Source organism: Zalophus californianus, chromosome 14 (genome assembly GCF_009762305.2).
Source record: "Zalophus californianus isolate mZalCal1 chromosome 14, mZalCal1.pri.v2, whole genome shotgun sequence".
Taxonomy (NCBI): Eukaryota; Metazoa; Chordata; class Mammalia; order Carnivora; family Otariidae; genus Zalophus; species Zalophus californianus.
Genome location: NC_045608.1, coordinates 53,889,061 through 53,906,355, shown reverse-complemented (window position 1 = coordinate 53,906,355; position 17,295 = coordinate 53,889,061). Strand labels below are relative to the sequence as shown.

At 40.3% G+C, this 17,295-nt stretch overlaps 1 protein-coding gene across 3 annotated transcripts in view; it reads left to right on the top strand.

Annotated features, from left to right (window-relative positions):
• The window catches only part of GAREM1 (GRB2 associated regulator of MAPK1 subtype 1), a 194,444-nt gene that overhangs the window by 61,168 nt on the left and 115,981 nt on the right, over nt 1-17,295 (top strand). For all 3 annotated transcript variants that reach the window (XM_027576738.2, XM_027576737.2, XM_027576736.2), the window contains exon 2: nt 11,044-11,184. In XM_027576738.2, coding sequence (XP_027432539.1) covers nt 11,044-11,184 — 141 coding nt within the window. The remainder of the gene's footprint in view (nt 1-11,043; nt 11,185-17,295) is intronic.

Here is a 17,295-nt window from a genome sequence, read left to right as displayed (position 1 = left end):
TGGAAGACTCACATTCCCAACTCCAAAACTTATTACAAAGCTACAATAATTAAGAAATTGTGGTACTGGCATAAGGATAGAAATATCCATACACTTAAGGTGAAATAAACCCTTACATTCGAAATAAATCCTTACACTTACTGTCAGTTGATTTTCGACAAAGAGGCAAGACAGTTCACCTGGTGCTCAGACAATTGGATATCCACATTCAAAGGAATGAAGCTGGACCCCTACTCACAGCATGCACAAAAATTAACTCAAAATGGGTCACAAACCTAAATGTAAGAACTAGAAACTATAAAATGTAGACACAAATCTTCATGATGCTAGGTTAGGCAACAGTTTTTCACATATGACACCAAAAACACAAATGACAAAAATGAATTTGACTTCAAAATTTAAAAATTTTGTGGTTCAAAGGACACTATCAAGAAAGTGGAAGAACAGTCCCTGTAATGAGAGGAAATGTTTGCAAATCATATATCTGATAAGAAACTTGCATTCAGAACATACAGAAAACTGTTACAATTCAACAATAAAGACAACCAAATTTAACTGGGCAAAGGATCTGAATAAACATTTCTCCAAAAAAGATAATAGGAATGGGCAATAAGCACATGAAAGGAGGCTCAGCATCACTCATCATTTGGTAACTACAAATCAGAACCACAGTGAGGCATACTTCACACCATTACTACAACTATAACTAAAAAGATGGATAATAACAAGTGTTGGAGAGGATATGGAAAAATTGGAACCCCTGTCCATGTAAAATGGTGGCAGCCAATTTGAAAACAATCTGGGAGGGCGCCTGAGTGGCTCAGTTAGTTGGGCGACTGCCTTCGGCTCAGGTCATGATCCTGGAGTCCCTGGATCGAGTCCCTCATCGGGCTCCCTGCTAGGTGGGGAGTCTGCTTCTCCCTCTGCCCCCCCCCTCATGTGCTCTCTCTCTCATTCCCTCTCTAAAATAAATAAATAAAATCTTTAAAAAAGAAAACAATCTGGGAGTTCTCAAAAAGTTAAATGTAGAGTTCCCATGTGACCTAGCAGTTCCACTCCTAGGTATATTTCCAAGAGAAATGAAAACAAATGTCCCCAGAAAAACTTGTACACACATGTCCATTATCAGCAGCATGTCCATCCTCTGATGAATGGGTAAATAAAACATGGTATAATATCCATACACTCAAATATTATTTGTCCAAAAGGGAATGAAGTGCTGATCCACACTACAATGTAGATCAATCTTGAAAACATTATGCTAAGAAGCTGGACACAAAAGGTCACATATTTTATAATTCCATTTATATGCAGTGTCCAGAATGGGCAAATTTATAGACACAGGGATTAGATTAGTGGTTGCCTCAGGCTGGGGTGAGAAGTAGGGTGAGGACTGCTAATGGGTAAGAGGTTTCTTTGGGATGATAGAAATGTTCTATAATTAGACTGTAGTGTTTGTACAACTCTGTGACTACACTAACTATTGAATTGTAGATTTTAATCACGAATTTCTGGTATATGAAAGGTATTTTTAGAAAGTAAATCTTGGAGGTGGCACATACTACTATATCCTGTTGGCTATAACTTAGTTACACTGTTATACCTTCTTGGGGGTAGGAATAGTGAAAGGTGGGAACAGTGTTCTGTATTCTGGGCAGCCATGTGCTCAGCTAACATAAGGGGACTATGACGGAGGCCAAGGAGTGAGTGAGATACTGGTGTACATCTAGTAATTTCTGCCACCTTCTAGTTAAAGGTGAATCATAACAGAACTGCTGCAAGTTACTGTCGTTAAGTCAACAGTCATTCTTGATGAAAAGCTTCCCATTAGTTTGAAATAATAACCTGGTTTTTAAAAAAGGTTTAAATACAAAGAGAGGTTTGAGAAAACAGAGTGGCCCTCATTCTTTATTGCAAAATAGAAGACAAAGAGGAACAAAACCTTTAATTTCAGCTGATAGCTCAATGTGTCAATTTGTGGGGTCTCAACAGTGAAAAATGACCATGTCAAATAATCATCAGTGATGCTTTATTGATACCAGCTGGGTGTATGAGCCTGGTCTGGTAAGAAGACGAGAAAAGTCCCTGGCACCCAAGAATGTCACAGTCTGATTGGAGAAATATAATGTATATGCATAAAATGTTAAATAACAGGATAATTTATAGTTACTGCAAAATGTAAAAAAGCAGAGAGTAAATGCTATGCAAGTTTGATTAGCCTGAGAAAATCCCGTAACCTGAGGTGTCCGAGGACAATAAGAGTAATAATACTTTTGGAGAGCTTACTATGTGTCAGATGCTTTGGAAGCACCTGCTAAATGTGATCTTGCCCCCTTCTCACACTAAGTGCAAGAACGGAGTCTCCTGGTAAATGGTGTCTCTCCAGGGCCCGTGCTCTTAACTGCCTCAGTTGTGCTCTGAACCCAGGCTGCACAATAGGATGCCCGAGGAGATTTCAGGACACTACAGGTTTCTGGATCCCATTCTCAGAGATTCTGATTTCAGTGGTCTAGTGTGTGCCCTTACCCTCCCCACCACTGGGGGGTTTTCTTTGTTTCTTTTTTTTTTTTACAAGTCCCCAGAGGATTACAGTGACTGTTCAGCCTGGGGTCGGAACCACTGTGTTCCTTGGAGCTGTAAGTTCCTCCCCTAACACATGAGGGGTGATCAGCCCCTGAAGAAGGTAGGGCAGGACTAGAGACAGTAGATAACAGTCTCATTTTAGAAGTGGTTAGAACTGGACAACAGCTAAGCTCAGGTAATGCTGTTTTCTACTGTTCCACGCCCTTCTACCCACCGAGGCTTTTCTCTGTTCCACAAGATACGGCTTAGTGATCACAGGATGCCATCACCTAGAAATGGACTGTCCTGTTGAAGTGGATGAAAGTAGAGATGCAGGTGCGCATATCATTGGAGGATCACGCTAGTGCTCGATATTTGGAGCAGGGGAATGTTATAGGTGACTCTTAGGTTGCTAAAATTATTCCTTGTGTCTGCCCAGAAGTAGGACATTCCTTTTCCTTTGCATTCATGGTGTCTGTGCCAGAAGCTTTGTTTTTTATTTACTATGCTTTTTGGGAAGCTCTTAATCAAGTGGTTTTAAGATGCCTTTATTTGATTGAAAGCCTATGTCTGATCCTTCCTCTCCTGTCCTTCCCTTTCTTCTAATACTTCTACCATTAGACTAAAGGCAGTTTATTCTCTGTTTATTCTCTTCTTCCTAGAGCTTTCTTTTCCACTGGCAAAATTTTGGTTTGTTTTCAGTTTCCATTGATTTCAAAATTATGACCTGTGCTTTCATGGTTTCCTATAACCACATCCTCCCTGACCACTTTATAATTTCTGTATCTTAATTAGTTGCTAATTAGTTCATTCTTTTAGGATTTTCCTCACCTTCTATTACTTCCTTTTTAGAACACCTTACTGCTTTTTCATTGCAGACAACATTTTAATTTCATGGTTTCATGATCACTCTTCCACGGTCTTAGAGCAATTTGCTATGACATCATTTCTTGCCCTCTTTTACCTCCCCAGTCCCCATATCCTTTCTTTCTTTACCATGTCATTGGGATTGTAGTTCTTTGAGATAAAGAAATAGTATGATAGTGCCATGTTCTCTTCTCACAATAAATACACTGACACTGAAGATGCTAACTAAGTAGCATTTAATTATATCCCTCAGCTTATGGGATAAAATGTAACTAAAAGAACGAGGAAAGGAATTTTTAGGGGAAGCTACCTTGGCAAATTCAAGCTTGTATTTATGAAGAGTACTTAGAAGGAATAGCCTCTGTAACAAAACCTTTGTGATCACTATAATCAGGAGGCTTTGCTGGTGTTGAAGATCATGCATATAGATGTTTTAGTTAATGGAGTCTAATTACTGAAACAAAAAAGGAAAACCACAACACAGCACTGGCATAATATCACATCAAAACGTATTTCTCCCATCCCAGCTCAGTGGGTCGTGAGGGCACCGACGGGCGGTTGGTGCCGCTGTGTATTGATCAAGGGACCCAAACTGTTGGCAGCTGTGCTGTCTTCCTGGGAATCAGTATTCAGCCCTTGCCCGACAAAAGAGCGAGAGGATGGTTTGTGGGCATTTTTCATGGGTAAGGACAGGAAGTGGGAAATGGCATTTCTGCTCACTGAAGGTATTTTTTTAAAAATGGAGTGGGGAGGGGATTGGAAGAAGGTGGTCAGAAGGTACAAACTTCGAGTTAGAAGATAAAATGGGGCACCTGGGTTGCTCAGTCATTAAGCATCTGCCTTCGGCTCAGGGCGTGATTCCAGGGGCCTGGGATCGAGTCCCACATCGGGCTGCCCGCTCCGCGGGAAGCCTGCTTCTCCCTCTCCCACTCCCCCTGCTTGTGTTCCCTCTTTCTCTCGCTGTGTCTCTCTCTGTCAAATAAATAAATTAAAAAATTCTTAAAAAGATAAGTGCTAGGGATGTGATGTATTGACATGATGACTACAGTTAACACTTGCTGTGTGATGTACAGGGAAGTTGTTGAGATAGCAGATCCTAAGAGTTCTCATCACAAGAAGAAATGGGTTTTTTTTCTTCCTTTTATTGTATCTAAACCTAGTATGTGGTTGTTTCATGATATATGTAAGTCAAACCATCATGCTGGACACCTTAAACTTAAACAGTGATATATGTCAATTATTTTTCAATAAAACTGAAAAAAAAAGTCTTAAGTTGAAAGAGAAATGAGTGGTTTGAGTATGTCACTGACTCAGTAGGGTTCCTATGTACATGAAAGGGATTGTAGGATCAAGTAAACACGTAATTAAAATTAAACAACTCTATTAACAATGAGGAAGTAAAATACAGTGTTGTCACTTGACCAGCTTTCTTTTTAACATTGGTAAAATAAAACAATGCACAACTGTTAAATTAGATTTGTAGTAAGTAGTAACAGATAACATAAAACTTATTCATTACTCATTGTTGATAAATTTAGTTACAACATTAGGAGCAGTTTATATCCATAACAGATAAAAACAATGCCAAGGTTAGTAAATCTGATTCTCATTACACATGTATTAACAAATCAGATTATTTTGATGGGGCCTCATTAATCAGTCAACAAATACATGAAACAAATACATGAGTATCCACCATGGACACGGTTCTCCTAGTGGGCTGAGAAGAAACCAAACTAAATGGGGATACTTTAAAGTCACACTTTAAAAAGAAAGATAATCAGCAATATGAGTTTATATATTTGCTATGCAAATTGGAAGACCAGGTATTCTGGAAGCTGAAAGGATTAAAAGTGCATGCCCTCTGTAGAGCTACAGCCCAAATTGTTGACTGAACCTGTTACTCTGGTGTGAAATGCCAACGGGAAGAACAAAGAGACACAAAAGTGGAAAATCAAAAACCCTTTAATATTTAATTGCCAAAATCACAACACAGCTTAGAGAATCATGCATTTGTTCTTTGTGACATGAAGATAGCAAAAAGAAAAAAAAAAAACCGACTTGCGTATGTGTCTGTGTTATCTGGATTCGGCCCAACCTTAATAGAAAACTCACCAGCAGTAAGCTTGCAGGTTTAATATCAAAACATTATAAATTGTCATCCAAGTACATCATACTTTATATTAAAAATAAAAAGCATTTAATAGAGATTTGGATTCTACTGTGACAGACATACAACTATGTGAACTGATTGAGACACATCCTAAGCAACCCATATAAAAGGCAGTATAGTTATGCACTAATTCAGTATATCCAAATGTGATAAATTTAATTACAACTTAAACAAAGCTAAAATAGTTACAAGCAGCATAAAAACGTAAGATTCAATGGGGGAAACTATTCTAAATAAATGCAAACATTATTATATTTGAATATTAAAAAAACAAAACAAAACCATGAGGCATGAGTCTGGGCAACTCCATTGCATTGCTATGGATGCTAGTAAGACAAGGTCATTTAGAGAGGATTTTTTTTTTTCTTTTTCTCCTAAGAGTTCATTTATTTGAGAGAGAGTGTGAGCATGAAGTGGGGGGGGGCAGGCAGAAGAAGCAGACTCCCCACTCACCAGAGAGCCCAACATGGGGCTCCATCCCAGGACTCCAGGATCATGACCTGAGCCACCCAGGTGCCCCAGTTTAGAGAGGATCTTATCTAACAGCATTTTTGGTCCTGAAGTATCTTTGTTCCTTAACCCTTATTACCGTGATTCTCAAAATTGACGACTGTATAGACCAATTTCAAAAGGAAAAAAAAAATGCCTGTACTTCCCACATTATTAAAGTAGTTTTATTGTCATTTAAATACACATAAACATGGGCGCCTGGGTGGCTCAGTCGTTAAGCGTCTGCCTTTGGCTCAGGTCATGATCCCGAGGTGCTGGGATCAAGCCCCACATCGGGCTCCCTGCTCTGCGGGAAGCCTGCTTCTCCCTCTCCCATCCCCCCTGCTTGTGTTCCCTCTCTTGCTGTGTCTCTCTCTGTCAAATAAATAAAAATCTTAAATAAATAAATAAATAAATAAATATACATAAACATTAAAATATCAGCCTAAGCTCCTGCTCTGAGCTCTTAAAGAAATTTATAAATTTAGCATAGAATATTAGCAAAACTACAAAATTGATATAGTTCAAATGAAAAATATTAGGAAGATGTTCATGAAGGGAGCATTTGAGCTGGTCTTTCAAGCATGAGTATAATGAGTAGTGAGTAAATACGGATTGGGAGATAAGGCTCAGGCAAAGGAAAGAAAGTGAGTAGGCCCAGAGGAGTGACGCTGCGCCGTGTGTGTGGCGCAGGAAACAGGTCCTTCGGGCTCTAGCGTATGGTGTGGGGGATATAGGTTCTTATATTCTGTGGATAGATCGTGAGGGCCTTGACTATTGAGCCAAAGACTTAAGGCCTCATTCTATATGAATGAGAACCACTGAAGGCAGATGTGAGTAAAAGAGTAAGATGAGCCATGTTGTATTCTTGGAAGTTTTATCCACAGCAATATTTAAGTAAGTTGACAGTGAAGAATGGGGGATTGAAAACCCAGCCAAGAAGTCAGCTCCATGAAAGCAGGGACTTGGTTCAGTACCGTATCGCCAGGTTCTAGAACATAGCGGGTCCTCCTTATGTGTTTGTTGGATGAATGTAGGATGCCTGAGTGAATGGTGGGACACCCAGGCAGAAAAGGGTCAAAGATAAAGTCTGGTTGAGGAGCTCAGAATACAAGTTGGTAGCTGAGAGAATGGATATGCCAGTTGTCCATAACGAAGTGAATCCCTAAGGGGTGTGGAAGATGCTAAAGGAGAGAGAAACAGTGAGCAGGTTAAGGGCGGAACCTTGATTAACTCCTACAGTTAGAGCTAATGTGGAAAAGGGGGGAAACCGTGAAGGTAACAAGGAGAGATCAGAAAGGTGCATCAGGAGAGGACAGTAGCCCGGCAGCCAAACCAGCAGGATTTGTGTGTGTCCGGCTTATAAATTTTTATTTTAAATTTTGAATTTGATTTTTTTTTAAGCAGACTTACTTTGAAGAATTCGTGGTTCTGATTTTCCTAGCGTTAAAAATGATTTTAACAAGTGTGTAAGACTTAATATTGAGGGGATCAAGGTCAAACCAGGCAAGGAAAGTATATCCCAGAAGCATGCTGGATCTGGGGAAATTTCAGGATGATATTAACATATTTTGGAATTTAACACACATTTCTTTTAGACTTCTTGTTACTACATCTTTGAGCTAAATATATAAGTTTTAGCATGTTATATATAGTAGTTAAGCAACAGGATAATTATATCACAAAAATGTTTACTTTAGGGATTCATTTAATGTAGTGTCTCTATTAGTGGCCTACCCTAGGTTGCCAATCATATAAGTGATTATATTAAGTTTTATTTCTAGACAATTTTTGTGAAACTTCTTTTGCCTAAAGCAGGCACATGGTTCAGTTGTTTAAAAAAAATAAAAAAGACATAAGCTCAAAAACAGGCACTGGTTTCTTACTCCTTTATAGCTTTAAAAATCCTTCCGAATCCTCTTGACAAGTGTATTTACTACATCAGCTAGCAGTGGGACTTAACATTAAATTTTCATTTTGATTAACTTGACTGCAGTTGTTTCTTGGCTGCCTCTTTAGAGCCCACTGTGGAATAAAATTAAAACAGTTTTATGATATAGCAGGTTAGTTGCAGAAAACGACAGTTTTCTTTTTCCCTGAATGGTGGTGTGTTTTCTCTCTGAGTTTCCTCACATACACCCCATGGCTCTGGTTTCTTCCCCTCTAATCCAGCTTTTAGAGTATTGACAGATGAATTTTCCTAAAGCAGAGCTTCGGCCAGTCTCTCATCCCAAACCTTTCGCTGGCCTCCATTGCCAGAGAATTAGGACCAGCCCAAAAGCTATATATTCCTCTTGACATTTTCTTGATCTTCTCTGCCAAAGTCTCCATCTCCACTCCAGATTCTTTATTCCTCTTGCCTAGCACTAGTCATGTCCTCCTACCTTACATAAAATTACATGTGAATACATCTCACCAAGAGGATGTCAGCTTCTTGAATGCACGGGCCAAGCTCTCTTTTCATTTTCGCCCACTCCTCCATTGCTTGGTGCGTGAAAGATCCTCCATAAATGTTTGCCAGTCTTCAGCATGGACACATTAAATATGTGCAGTTCTTCGTAGATCACTTATTCCTCAATAAAGCTGTTTTTAGAAAAAGCTAAACAAATGAGATACATGTTTGTTGGATAAATGAATGAAATAGACCTTAAAATGACAACCTTGCAAATTACTCTTCTTCTTTTTTTTTTTTAAAGATTTTATTTATTTATTTGAGAGAGAGAGATTGAGAGAGAGCACAAGAGGGAAGAGGGCAGAGAGAGAAGCAGACTCCCTGCTGAGCAGGGAGCCCGATGTGGGACTCGATCCTGGGACTCCAGGATCATGACCTGAGCCGAAGGCAGTTGCTTAACCAACTGAGCCACCCAGACTCCCCGCAAATTACTCTTCTTTCTCATGTACGGTCCTCCCGATCTTCTTACCCTTTACTTTTTCTTTTTTCCCATAGCACCTTTCACTTTTAGTGAATTCATATTTTAATTCCTCATTTTTGTTGCTGATAACTTTCTCCCTCCTTCCTTGAGTGAGACTTGGAGCTGAAGGTCAGTTTCTCTCTGTTTTTTGGATTATGGTTGGCAGTTTTCAAGGCAAAACTCGGTGTGGTGTTGAAGAACAGGGGGAGACGTACAGGGACCCCAAAGTCAGTTTCTCCTATGCAGCTTTAGGCACGTTTCCTAACTGCCCTGAAGTCATTTCCTCACCTGTAAGAGGATAATATAACCTAAATTACAATGTTTATAGAAGGATGGAATTCTAGGGACGTAAAGCATGCAGTAAATAAAATTAATCGCTGACGTTTCCTGATCCCTCCTAACATCATATGACAGAAACATCCGCGTTTCCCATCCTTGTCACTGTGTATCTTCACGGCCGCTCTGGGAAGCGGGTACTGTTGTTGCCCCATCTCACGGGCTGAAAGGAAGGTTTCTGCCCAAGATCGCACAGTGATGGGGGGCAGAGCTTTGACTAGACCAAATCTCTTGGACTTCATGGCCCGTGCTTTTAACCCCTGCTTGCTTGTCTCTGTGCCCTTCCCACCTTCCTACCTCCTGGTGGGGAGCCTCAGGGGAGGCCAGAGGATTTCTCCTTTGGAACAGCCCTTCCAGATCTTTCTTTCCGCTCCAACATGCTTGAGGGGGTGCAGAGCACTCATAAGTACCAGCAGCCTCCTCGGGAGGACTTTATGAACCTGTTCTCCCAAAGCGTGAGGGCAGGGGAGTCTGGTTTTGGAAGTTACCCCTGGGGAGTTGGACCTCTCATTCCTGCTAGGATACCTCTGCTTCCAGATCTGCTGCTTTTTCTCCCATCCCCCTCATCCCCACTCCTCATCTGTGTCTCCTGCGACCAAGATGAAGTATTCCTGCATTAAGACTGTTTTCAAGATTGTGGCCTTACTGGATTGGAAACAGATTTGATGGCTTATGATTGTGATAACCAAATTGATCATTACAGCCTCCTCGACTTCTTTTGTCTTGTAAAAGTACTGAAACTTTTTTAAGTGAACTATGACTAAAACACCCAGTTAAATCACTGACTCTTTTGGTTATTGCAGTATAATCAACATCAGAAATAAGAAGGGTTGTTTTCTGTATAAAGAAATTAACCTTTTCAGATATTATCTGAGCATTGAAAATGACTAAACCACAATTAATGAGATGGGTCGTTTCAGCATCTAAAAAAAGGTCTTTTTAAGTTTCAGGGGATGGATTTCTTTTTTGAAATAACTTGTCATTGGTTCACATGTTAAAAATGGACCTCAGAAAATATCAAAATGAAAAAAATAATTTCATTTGCATGCTATAAAGCTTCATTATTTTTAATTGATTGGGAAATTTGGTAGGGGGCCAGAAAGAACTGGCAAAACATACAAAATTTAAAAGGAGATACTGGCATTTAATTTCAAGTACTGTTTCAACAGAGAGGTTTATCATATATTTTTGGTAGTTGTATTTTAGTGATTAAGAGCATAAGCCTTGGAATCAGTCTGACTTGGACCTGAATCCTCACTTTCCTGCTTATTAAATCTGTGAGCTCAGACATATCACTTAACATTCTGAACCTTGATTCTTCCCACCTGTAACGAAGGAACAATACCTACCTCGTAATATTATTGCATCATATGAAATAGTACATGCAGAGCATCTAGGTAGTACTAACATACTGTTGGCACTTAATAAATGTTTTATTATCCTTGAGTACAATCATTTAGATAAAATGAGGTTTTGAAAATGTCTTCACAGGTAAGTGGGAAACATTTTTAGGGAATCCTGTGTGCAATTGTCAACTTGTTGTAGAATGCCTTTTTAGTGCTAATTCGGAAGCAAGCTTGTGTCATCTTGGGATGACCTATCAATTTCTGCATTAGTGAAGTCTTAACTATTGAAATTTTATCGCAGAGTATGGAGCAAACAGATGCTAATTCTAGGTTTCTTACACTAAATTATCTTTTCTAGGAGAATGCATAGAAGGGCTGCGGGAAAACGAATACCTTCTGATTCACTCGTGCCGTCAGTGGACCACCATCACTGCCCACAGCCTGGAGGAGGGACACTACGTCATTGGGCCAAAGATAGAGATTCCAGTACATTATGCAGGTACAACTCCCCTCAAGGGGCAAGAAGGTAGAGGAAGGGACTTGAATATGCAAAATTTTTCCTTCTGAATGAGAAAATAAGACTTGTCTGTAAACTAGAGTATGATGACTTAGAAAAAGAAGAATCAAACACGTTTTTTGGTTATTTTATCTGTCAGTGAAAGCTCAGTGTCATTTTGTCATAGGTAATTTCTAATTAATGCATGTAGTTACGTGTGGATTCTTATCAGATATTTATAAAATGAACACTTTACAAACACAAAGAGTGTCTCTGTCGTCTTGGGATGGCAATCAGTATCTGAGCTGCAGTGTCTGAATAACCCTGGGCACCACATGGATGTTGCTTTTGGGAATGGCTTTACAAGATGCCATTTTGCCTGTGAGCATTGTGGTCTGGCTTTAAAAATAACAGATTGGAAGCTCAGATACCTGGCCATGGCCCTCTTTGCAACAAGGCACTTGGAATACAGGTAACTGAGATATATCTCACTGCTTTCGTTGTTACTAAATCAGGGTGGGAGTGGCCATTTCGCCTCACTTTGAACACCATTCAGTTCAACGGTGCCACTGAGCCAACTTTTACTGAGTACGTCGTATGTGTCAGCGCTGTCTAGGAGTTCAGGATAACATCTAGTGGCTTGAATACAGTTTCAGCAGTGCTGGCTTATAAACGCAGTATAAAAAAACCAAACATGTTATCCTATATTTGTATCTGTGGCTTATAGATCATTATGTAAAGGATCTTGATTTTTTTTCTCTATAATTATTCTTATTAAAAAAAAATTATAAGAAAGAATGTCTCTAGCCTGGAACTTTGTCCCCTAGAATTATATTTGCTGACCATAGGAGTCGCATTCATGGAAAAAGGAGGAACATATAGCTGCAGAAAGTATTAAAACTGACAACTGTTGGATTAGGAATCAGGCCAAAGGGACCAGAGAACAAGACAAACCTTCCGGCCTGCCCAGTCTCTCCTGTCAGGGGGTCCCATGACAGGTGAGATCTTTGCTGTTTTTAGGAGGCCCAAACTCCCGGTGCCTGTCTTTTGTGGAAAACTGTAAAGGAAGGTATAAGATTGTGCTTCATCATATATGCAATTTTACCGGACGTACCGTGTTCTTCTCGTAGTAGATTGAGTTTTTGGTCTTTCCCCTGACCCCACTAGGAATAGCTTATCAATGCGGTCTTTGGTCCTTAGCTTAAATCTCCTTAGAGACTCCAAACTGCCACCAGACCCGTTGGCTTATTTCTCAAAACCCCTGGGGCTGGTTCTAGTCGGCTTCTCTACACGTACCTTTTCTACTCTGGAGAGCGAACCTTCCATCTGGCTAGATGGGTTGCCTCACTGTTGGCTGGACACACTGGCTCCTTTTCCATTTACGCCATTCCCAGGCCGGAGTGGCCTTCCTCGGCCTTGCTCTTATCAGGGCCTGTCCTTGTATTAGGAGGGTGCGGGCATCCCTGCTATGCCCGTGGAGTCTCCACGTGTATTTATGGTGTCTCACATTCATTTGGCACAGGCCCCAGTCTTCATTCAGTTACCTTTTCCTGGATAGATAGACACATAACTTCACTTGTTAGTTGGGACTGTACATTCCTCAACAAGTGAGCCCAATTCTTTTTTATTTTAACTTTAAAAAAAAATTTTAATTCTAGCATGGTTAATAGACAGTGTTATGTGAGTTTCGGGTGTGCAATATAGTGACTCAACAATTCCAGGTATGACTCAGTGCTCATCATGATAAATGTACTCTTCATCCTTCACCTACTTCACCCCTTGCCCTCCCACCTCCCCTCTGGTGACCCAACTGCTTGTTCTCTACAGCTAAGACAGTGAGACCAATTCTCAAAAACCTTTGTGAATCCTTTGGATCTATACACAAAAGATAGAATTCTTTATTGCTGTAGATTCTTGATCTAGGGAACTCAAACTTGGCTACACATTGGAATGTCCTAGAGAGCTTTAAAAATGACCAATGCCCAGATTCCATCTCCAGAGGTTCTGCTGTACCTAGTCTTGAGTGTGAGCTGGGCGTCAGGATTTTAAATTATATAGTTAAATTATGCAGCCAGGGCTGGGACCCACTGTTCTGGGGTGCATATTCACAGTGTCAGAAGAAAATATTTCCCCAAGAATTTGTGTTTTATTGTCTTGAACATTTTTTTATTAACAGCCATTCAGCTTCCACTAGGAAGAAAGATACGGTATGTTCAACAGCTTACTCTTTATCTATAAGGAAGGTGATGGTACACTTAACAGGGAAACCGGGCCCCAGAGGGGAGGTGGGTGGGGGGATGGATTAAACAAGTGATGAGAATTAAGGAGTGCACTTGTCATGATGAGCACTGGGTGATGTATGGGAGTGTTGAATCGCTAGATTGTACACCTGAAACTAACATAACGCCGTATGTTAACTCTACTGGAATTAAAATAAAAAATTAAAAAGAAAAGAAAGTGATACTTTTTTTAAATGAAAATTTGAGGTGCCAAGACTAAAAGGAAACGTGGACTCTAAGATCATACCACCTCACATGAAAGGAAAGAGAATATCTTAAAGGGAAAAAACCTTGAAATAGGACTGTCTTAGTTCAGGCTGCTATAACAAATACCGTAGATGGGGGAGATTATAAACAGTTCATCTCGCACAGTTCTGGAGGCAGGAAGGATCCAGGGTCTGGTGAGGCTGGCTGCCTGGTTTGCAGGTGGTGGCCTTCTCGCTCCGTGCCCACTTGGTGGAGCGAGAATTCCACCTTCTCTCTCCTGCCTCTTCTGATAAGGGCACTAATCCCATTCCTGAGGATTACTTTGTGATGGCTAGGACCTTTGAAAGGAGGAGTGGTCCTTCTCTAAACCTCCCCACCCCCATCCTTGTTGCAGCTATTGATTTCTGTCTGATTCGATGTTTACCGCAGAACGGCCCATTTCTAACCAGACTCCGCTGTTAATTTCTTCCTTTGTCTTTGTACGGCAAGGAGAGCTTTTCCTTCTCTCCCATTTATTTATTTACTTACCTATTATGGAATTATGGATCCTTATGTCATTCTATTCCTGTCCTTATTTATTTGGATGTTCAGATTGTCCCAGACTTAGCCATTTGGGTCCAGCTGGCCCATGTATCTCTGTGACATGCTCCCCCTTCATTTTTCCAAGCAGCTCCTTCTTTTATGGCAGAGGTAGCAACCATTCTTTCCCTCAGGGCCCCTGCACTGTCCTGCTCCAGGCAACACTCCTCACTCTGTGTAAATCGTGTCCCTTGGAGTTGTGTAGTGCACAGCCTGGGCAGCAGTATGCCGCTCTATTCATGTGTATTCCAGCATATAAGAAAACTCAGCATTTTTAGGAAATCACAATTCAGAGCGCCCCTCCCATATTCTTCATCAGAAATTTTCATGAAATTCCTCATGTGAAAAGGAATAATTTCATAAAACTTTGAGAAAAGATAACTATGACTTGAACTTCTTCTGAGAGCCATGCTCTGATATGGTGGTAATAAGAGTTGCCTTATTCTGAATTCTAAAATTGTTAGATGTGCTTTGGGAAAAAAAGAAAGACCTTCCCTCATTCTGGCAAAATAAGTTTTTCATTTTGGATAAGAAAGAGTTTTCTTGGTATAACAAACAATTGATTCCGAGAGAGAGAATGTGTTCAGTCAGCATCACATATTTTGCTAACAGTGGAAAAATCGCTCAAGAAAAATTGGCATAGTGTTGAGAAAAGCGATGGCTGCTTTCACACAAGTTTTACTCAGAAGGCATCACAAATAAATTGTTTCTAAACTTTCTAACTTTCCACTGCACCAAAAGGGCAAAGATTTCCTAAGGAACATACAATGAAGAACTCAGAATGTTTCTACATTCTGCATACTCAGACCATGTAAATTACTGCTTGGCACTTCATCAGAGACTGCTGCTCATTCACCCGGCATGCATTCCTCCCACTACACCCCCCCACCCCCCGCCCCGTCTTTCCTGCTGACATACTAAACCAAAAACCAAATCTATTTAAAAAAATTTTTTTAAAGCCAAGTGCGACTTCATTATAGCCAAGATTTTCTAAAGATGAATGATTTTCACTTTACAATTCATGCTTCTGCTCATCAGATTCCTTTGTCTCTGCAGCTCCGAGGGGTCCATCAGGTAGACATAAGGTGGTTACTGTGGAAGCTCCTACCTCAGGATTCCTTATTTATGCCGACCCCTTCTAGGGCATTCAGCCAAATTCAGTACTCACAATTTGACTTTTTTTTTCCTCTAAAACTAATAGAAACTTCAGGCTTCCCAAAAACCTGGATATGCATGCCATTGCCTCTGGAATTTCATTTACCTTCCTACGCTCTGCGTTCCCAATCTATGGAAAGGAGATTTACTTAGGTGATGTCCTGAAGATACTTTGTGATCTAACTTATGTCAGTGACTCAACGCCGTGCCCGGCATGTAATTGAGCACTAATCAGTGTTACCTCCTTGTTATCACCCCTCATGAGAGCCATCCCCAAATAGCTGTCTATAAAGACAAAGCTTGGAGAAACCAAATGGATCAGAATGGGATGTATCTGTGTGTCTCGGGTCCCCCCCACTTGAGAAGTACTGGGATTCTGACTGGGTTTATGAAAATCTAAATCATCTGATGGAACGCTTGCTGTCATCGTGGGTGAACAGATTGCTGCTGGCACATAAGCATCGGAGAGAAACGTCAGCCACGTTTGGCTTCTATTTTTAAATTCTCATCCTCCTACAAATCCGGTGAATCTATAACAAGCAAAAATGATCTCAGTACTTCCTTACTAGCTACAGTATGTACAGAAATAAATTACACTGGAGCACAAGGTTAGTAGATTTGCTTATGAAGTCTGCAGGGCTCTTACTCAGCGAGCACCTGGATTTCTGTTGGCAGTCGCCTGTTTTTAAAAATGTGGGTGTGCAGTCTGTCTCTCAGGCAAAATTATAGTAATGTGGTATCTACATAACCTTGAAGTGTAATTACTGAACAAAAGGAAATGTCGAAACAAGCTAATTTTATTCTCCTGGGTTGCAAGTTTAATGAGCATGAATCATCCGTTTACAAAAGTAACTACTAGCATTGAACAACACTTTGTGTACTTTCTGTATTACATGAGATAAAGCCTATGTGTTAAAATGGAAATAGTCAAAGTTTCTCTCAAAAAGGCCTATGGACTAACAAAGTATGCCAAGGAACATTATCCCAGCCAGTTTTGCCGGTGATAAATATTAGATACTTAAGAAATAACCACTTTCATTAATTGAATCTTTAGGTCACAGTTAGCATAATTCACTAGAATTTATTTAGTGCTAACTATTATCTAGACACTTTGTTAACTCAGCATTTTACTTTTATTTCTTCATGTATCTTTCACAACAAACCCAGGAAGTGGGTTCTATTATTACCTGCATTTTTCATAGGTACAAATTGAAGTTCAAAGATGTTAAGGGTCTTGTAATATTACACAGCTAGGAAGTGTGATTTGAACCCAGGATATATGGCTCCAGAGCCTGCTTCCCTCACTGCTATTGCCTGGAAAGTGCTAGAAGGCACTATCCACACATAAGGCGTTCTAACCATTGTACAGAAGAGAGAGCTATTAGAATTAGCCAGTAAGGTGAAGAACGCTCTTTCACTTTCCTCTCCTTTCACACACAGCTCACCGTTTATATTCTGACTCTAGGGGAAAATTAAGTAAATATATATTTATCTTGACCTTTTCCAGATTTGCAAGTCATCTGCAAACAGGTAACATTCCCATCTCTGAATAAATTACCAGGAAGAAGCAAAGGCAGGAGAGCTTCCCGGGGAGCTCCTTGGACTTGGAGAGGGCAATGCATGGTAGCCTGCTGGGAGCAGGGAGGTTGAGGCCTGGAGAAAGCATGTTGTAAGTGTGGTGAAGGAAACTGTCCGTCTTTAGAGGGATGCTGTCAGTGAATAAAAGCAAGGCAATTAGATAACAAAAGGCAGTAAAAATGAGTGGAAGAGCAAGCAAGGAGCAACTACTCTTATCAAGAGGTATTAACAAGAAGCCAAGAGAGAGGACATAAGAGCCAAAAGTTTCTAATACTCACTTTTAAGGATAATGAATTCTGAAGAATCTAGGCTAGGA